Here is a 5,632-nt window from a genome sequence, read left to right on the forward strand (position 1 = left end):
TTTTGCTTGCTGCTCAAATTGGGGAAAACGTTCTCACCTAACACTATATAAGGGAGAGAAGGGATTGAGAGCCTAATACGGATGCTACGTTGGACTTCCGTTTGCCACATCACCAAGCTCCGTTTAATGGAGAAGGGTTCTCCTCACAGTTGGGCAGATTTATTCCATTTTTAAATTTTTCAAGGGTATGATTGTCGTTAACAAATATTAGGAGTATTTATGTCAGCGTTTTATAAATTTGGGGGCATAATTGGTAATTTACTCTTATTTAAATAAAAAAAATCCACATTTGCATCGCTTTCCCGCCAAAAACAATCCCGTTCCCGCGCCGCTATTTTGACGTAAAAAGTCCCAATCGGATCATCGGCCTCCTCTTATTGCTGAACACCGAAAGTCAGAAACATCTTTGACATCTTTCTGATTATCATCTTCCAAAAGGAGATGAACACGGACATGGACATACCCCTTCCTGAAGAGCTTGAACTTCTCGAGCTCGAAAGGGACTACCCAGATTTTGACATCCCCGAACCCGAACAGGAACAGGAATTGCAACCGCAAAAGCAACCGCAAACGCACCCGCAACCAGAATCGCCAGATCTGGTGGTTCTTCCAGAACCCCAATCCAATGGCCACAAGCGGTCGCGCTCCGACGATCCTTCTCCAGTCAGGTCGCTTTCCGAGGAGAAGCGGGTTAGGGTTGGCGATTCTGCTGCCTCTGAGGTTGATGCAGTTTCCAATGACGATGAGGACTGGCTTCAATACTCACCTCCTCCTAGAGGCGTTCGAATGGAAGAAGAAGTTAGGTTTGTGAAGGAGAAGGAGCTGTCAAGGTACGCTTGGGAGATCCACGGGGAGTGTATGCCGGTTACTGCGCCTAGCGGCGATAGAGTTTACGCAAAACTGAACCGCATTGAAGGGATGGAACTCGCAAGGAAGTTGGACTGGAGAGCCAGTTCTGCTGGTAAGGTTTCATATGGGCGTAGTTTTGTGCAACCTTTCATTTTTTTATTGCTTTAGCAATGGAATAGAGAAGAAAAAAAGTGATTAATTTTCTACCATTTTACGTTGTCAAACAAATAGGATTTTAAGGAATTGTCAAATCCTCATTGGGAAATTACTTGAGGTTATCAGTTTCATGAAGTTACGGTTTAAATTAACTTTGCTATGTTTGTTAATACAGATTCACGAAACACCTTGCATAAAAAAAAATCCAGCATTATTTAAACGAGGTTGGAAAGGATGGAGTGGGATACAATTATAGTAAATAACTTGAATATCCTATTTTTCCGTTACCTTCCATTATATTGTATTTCCGTACAATTTAGTTAAAAATTTTCTGGAATTTGGAATGTGAATGATATTTAAGAACTATAGTTAATATGCTGATCTGATTATGGTTTTGTGTCTTGTTAGATTCAGTGCTTACTTCAACCTGAAAGACAATAGTGATAAAAATAATAGAGTAGAGGCATTATTTGGCAAAACCCTTAGAAACAGAGAATTGCGTGTGATAATTATTTTATTAAGAAATATAGAGTCATGCATTACAGCTCCCTGATTTCTAGGAAAACAAAGGGAAAACACAGGGCTATGGGAGTTTAGCCAGGCATAACTGTTGGATCATGGTTGGGGTTGTGGTTGTTATCATTCTAGTTGTAGAGAGTACAGTGGAAGGCATCATGGTTTGGCAGATTTTAGAGTATAAAGGGTTGTTAGAGGAGGGAAATTTGATGAAGTGAATGGTTTGCAGTAGCTAGCATTGTGGGTATTTCATGCTAAAATACCTTTGTAAGTTCTAATACTTAAAGAGAAAATTTTGCAAATTAGGGATTTTAATTCGAAAGTTCTCTAAAATTTTGAAGTTGACTGATTTACCATCAATTTCTGAATGTCCATCATAAGGTTTTGTAGATAATTCCGCAATAGTTGTTTTCTGTTCACTTGTATTATAAAATGATTTGGAAATTCATATGCAGATAACAATTCAAATTGAATGACCGTTCTTTCAGTTTGGTGCATCTTGATGCGATTTTGTAGTAAAAGTGTGGTACATATCCTTGTATTCTAGCAAATTAGGTTGATGTGTTTTCCAGAAGTCTGGTTCTTTTGGTTCCAACTTCATTTAGGTATCTCTATCTAAATAATGAATATATGATTAGTTTGTCACTAGTTCGGTTTTCACTTGATATTGACTAGTCATCTATAACTGGCAGCTTGATTTAGTTCCATGCTTTATGGATAGATGAATCTAGGCCTATTAATATATTTGGAAACTTCAAATGTCATGCTTTGTGTAACTGGGAATTTTATTTGCTTGCAGATCTAACTTTAGAACCTATTAATGCACTCTTCGAAAGATTGGAGCAAGAGGCTATCGCTAAGGTTTGGACTCAAATTCACATCTTCTGATATTGAAGTGGCTAAACCTTATAAAATTTTCAGGATTTTACATTATGATAGGTATACTTGGAGAAAATTCAAAATTGTTTATCATAGATTTAAGGTTTCCTAATGATTATTCTTTTTTAAAAGACCATGGAAGCTAGTTTGGAGGGCCAAAACTATCTAGATGTTCCTGCAACACAAATGGTGCATGAGCAACTTTGGGTAGATAAATATGCACCAAAGTCATTTACTGAGCTTCTTAGTGATGAACAAACAAATCGCGAGGTACATCTCTAGTATGAAATTTAGGTCTGGAAATAATTACTTACAAGAGCTATAGTTGGAAGATATAAACATTTTTTTCTACTTTTTTCTTTAATTTTTTTAAAAATTTTCTTTTGTACCCATTAATTGATTTGTTTATTGTCTAAGACAGGTACTCTTATGGTTGAAACAATGGGACTCTGTGGTTTTTGGATCTGAAATTCGAAGTACATCAGATGATGTTTTGTTTGCTTTGAAGCGACATTCTTCTGTTGCCCAAAATCAGCGACCTTTCAATTCAAAGTTTTCAAGGACAAACAGAGGAGCCAAATGGAGTAGTGGGAGGTATAAAAATTCAAGAAGTATGGATGAGAGTAGTAATTCACAGGGCATTGAGGATATACTGAATACAAGGACAACCAATGTTGGTCCACCAGAACAGAAGGTATTTAATATTTTTTTCGTGCTTGAGCTGCATTGTGTTTAGCAGTAATGAGCTTGTTCAAAATACATGTGTGTGTGCGCTAAGATATAACACTCACGTTTGATATGCGAAAGAAACAAAAGGGGTTAAGAGTGGGTTGTAAAAGACCACTAGATATACCTTTGGGTCAAATAATCCAGTTCATACCAAAGTCTGATAATTGAGTCAAATACCCCTAATTTCAACGCTAATACAGTGTTCAGAATCCAAATAGTTAGAGTGGAACTCAATGTCTGAATTTCCAATAGAGCTTTGTAGCCTAGTCATCATTCTCATCTTATGTGATTATAATGGGCTTATTTTCTTTTCTTTTAATTTGAAGATTTTTTTCAAGAAATATCGCATTAAAATGTTTTCTTCATATCCTTCTCAAACAATTCACACCATGCATTTCCACTTTAGTCATTGTTTGGACCTTACATGATAATATGCTACTTCCATTTGATTTATACCGATGCCTTCAATCAAGTTGTGAGATGGTCATGTTGAATCCCATTCGTAACTGTTTTTATTAGTACTGCAGATTCTTCTGCTCTGTGGATCACCTGGTCTTGGAAAAACAACAATTGCCCATGTAGCTGCCAGGCACTGTGGATATCATGTGGTGGAGGTATATTTTCCACTCTTTATTCAAAATCAGGGCATTCAAGCTATAATATATACTCATTTCCTTTTTGACTGTTCAGGTGGTAAAATTTAATATTCTTGCTAGTGATTTATGAATGTAATATCAGTTGATTGGATGAATTTGTTAGCGATTACAATTTTTTGTCACAGGACCTAATTTTGCTTCGTTTTGTGTATTCTTTTTGGTTGAAAGGTTTTTTGCCAAGATTCAATCAGTTGTTTGATTCATGTGGCCAACTTGATCTAATGAATAAAATAAAATAAAATAACATTATTGTTGTTGTCCATGTTATTACATATGGCAAAGGGTATATGCTTCATGACGTTCAACTGTATTTCATATTTTCTCATGTTATCAACTCTTATTGACTAAGTTTGTTTGATTTTGTTTTTCTCTCTCCTCTATTGCTTCTTCGTGTTTCTGTGCCTCTTGTTAGAGATGCTTTAATATAATATACTGATCAGGACAATAATGTTGTAGGTTAATGCTAGTGATGATCGTTCTACATCAACTATTGAATCCAAAATCCTTGATGTTGTTCAAATGAACTCTGTCTTGTCTGATTCAAGGCCAAAGTGTCTGGTACTTTATTTTATTTTATTTTATTTTTACTGTTATTCTTATTCTCAGTATCTTTCATTTGCTTCTTACCATCAATACTTACAACAAAAATGGTTTTCTATTGACTTCACTTTCCAGGTGGTGGATGAAATTGATGGAGCCCTTGGTGAAGGCAAGGGTGCTGTGGAGGTTCTTTTGAAGATGGTTAGTCAGGATTCTTTTCCACATAGTAATATTTCTTATTTTCATCAAAGATGTTTGTATACTGCTTTTGATTGTTGTTATTTCACTTATTTATTGGTTTAGTTCAGCTGTTTTGATTTCATGCTCCTATTACTAGGAAGAGAATGCACAAATGTGTCACTGTTTTCAAAATTTATTACCAAAATGTCACTCTTTTGAAACTAATTTCCTAGAAGCCACTCTTCCTATATTATTATAAACAATCATAATTAAAAATGAAATAGTAAATCAGTTGTCACTATGATAAAAAGATGACATATGAGTAATTAGTTACAAAAAATGTGGCATTTGATAAGTTTCGAAAAGGGGGCACATGCCTAAAAATGTCGGTAGAATGGGCTTGAACTTATTGTAACTGAATGTTGTTCTTCAGTTCGTTTCTGTCTTTTGAAGACCAGGGTTTATGCTTTTAATGTTCCCTGGGTGTAACATTTGTACAGTATTATTCAAGCTGAATTGATTTAAGGGGCCAGAGTTGTATATTTCAGCTGAGCAGCATGACTTTCTTAAATATTTTCATATATCTTGTTCCCATAAAAGTGTAATTATTTCCATAAATTTTCCGAATAGACATATACCTTGTTTGATGGCTCACCTTTCCGCAAAGTAATTTTTTTATTGGAAAAGAAAACTTGTAATGCACACGTGTTCACTTTAAATTGTATTTCAGTGATATGGCCATTCCACAACTCGGTGCATGAGTCCAATTTTGTTCTGAAAAAATTGCAAACTTTATAATATTGAAATTGGACCATCTGATTTTACTTTTTAAACAATTAAAAAATTTAAAATATTGAAACTGGACCCTCTAATTTCTATTTTAGAAAATTTAAAAATTGAAATCGGACCTACCGATTTGTGTGGTGTTCGGAAAAAAATTTGCATGCACTGAAATCGGACTCTCCGATTTCATACTCCTCTTCGTCCTTCAACAAATCTGACCGTCCCGATTTCTTTAATAATAATTTTAAAAAAATTAACACCATACTAAAGAAAAACACCAATCATTCCAATAATATGCATAACACACCATTTTCATCCATATTAAAAAAAAAAAAAATTAGCCT

General features: G+C 35.1%; 1 protein-coding gene across 1 annotated transcript in view; it reads left to right on the forward strand.

Annotated features, from left to right (window-relative positions):
• The window catches only part of LOC107625268 (chromosome transmission fidelity protein 18 homolog), a 32,322-nt gene continuing 26,999 nt past the window's right edge, over window positions 310-5,632 (forward strand). The window contains exons 1-7 of the mRNA XM_016327866.2: window positions 310-961; window positions 2,321-2,382; window positions 2,533-2,670; window positions 2,822-3,094; window positions 3,657-3,743; window positions 4,242-4,343; window positions 4,461-4,526. Coding sequence (XP_016183352.1) covers window positions 442-961; window positions 2,321-2,382; window positions 2,533-2,670; window positions 2,822-3,094; window positions 3,657-3,743; window positions 4,242-4,343; window positions 4,461-4,526 — 1,248 coding nt within the window. The 5' untranslated portion in view covers window positions 310-441. The remainder of the gene's footprint in view (window positions 962-2,320; window positions 2,383-2,532; window positions 2,671-2,821; window positions 3,095-3,656; window positions 3,744-4,241; window positions 4,344-4,460; window positions 4,527-5,632) is intronic.

Source organism: Arachis ipaensis, chromosome B02 (genome assembly GCF_000816755.2).
Source record: "Arachis ipaensis cultivar K30076 chromosome B02, Araip1.1, whole genome shotgun sequence".
Taxonomy (NCBI): domain Eukaryota; kingdom Viridiplantae; phylum Streptophyta; class Magnoliopsida; order Fabales; family Fabaceae; genus Arachis; species Arachis ipaensis.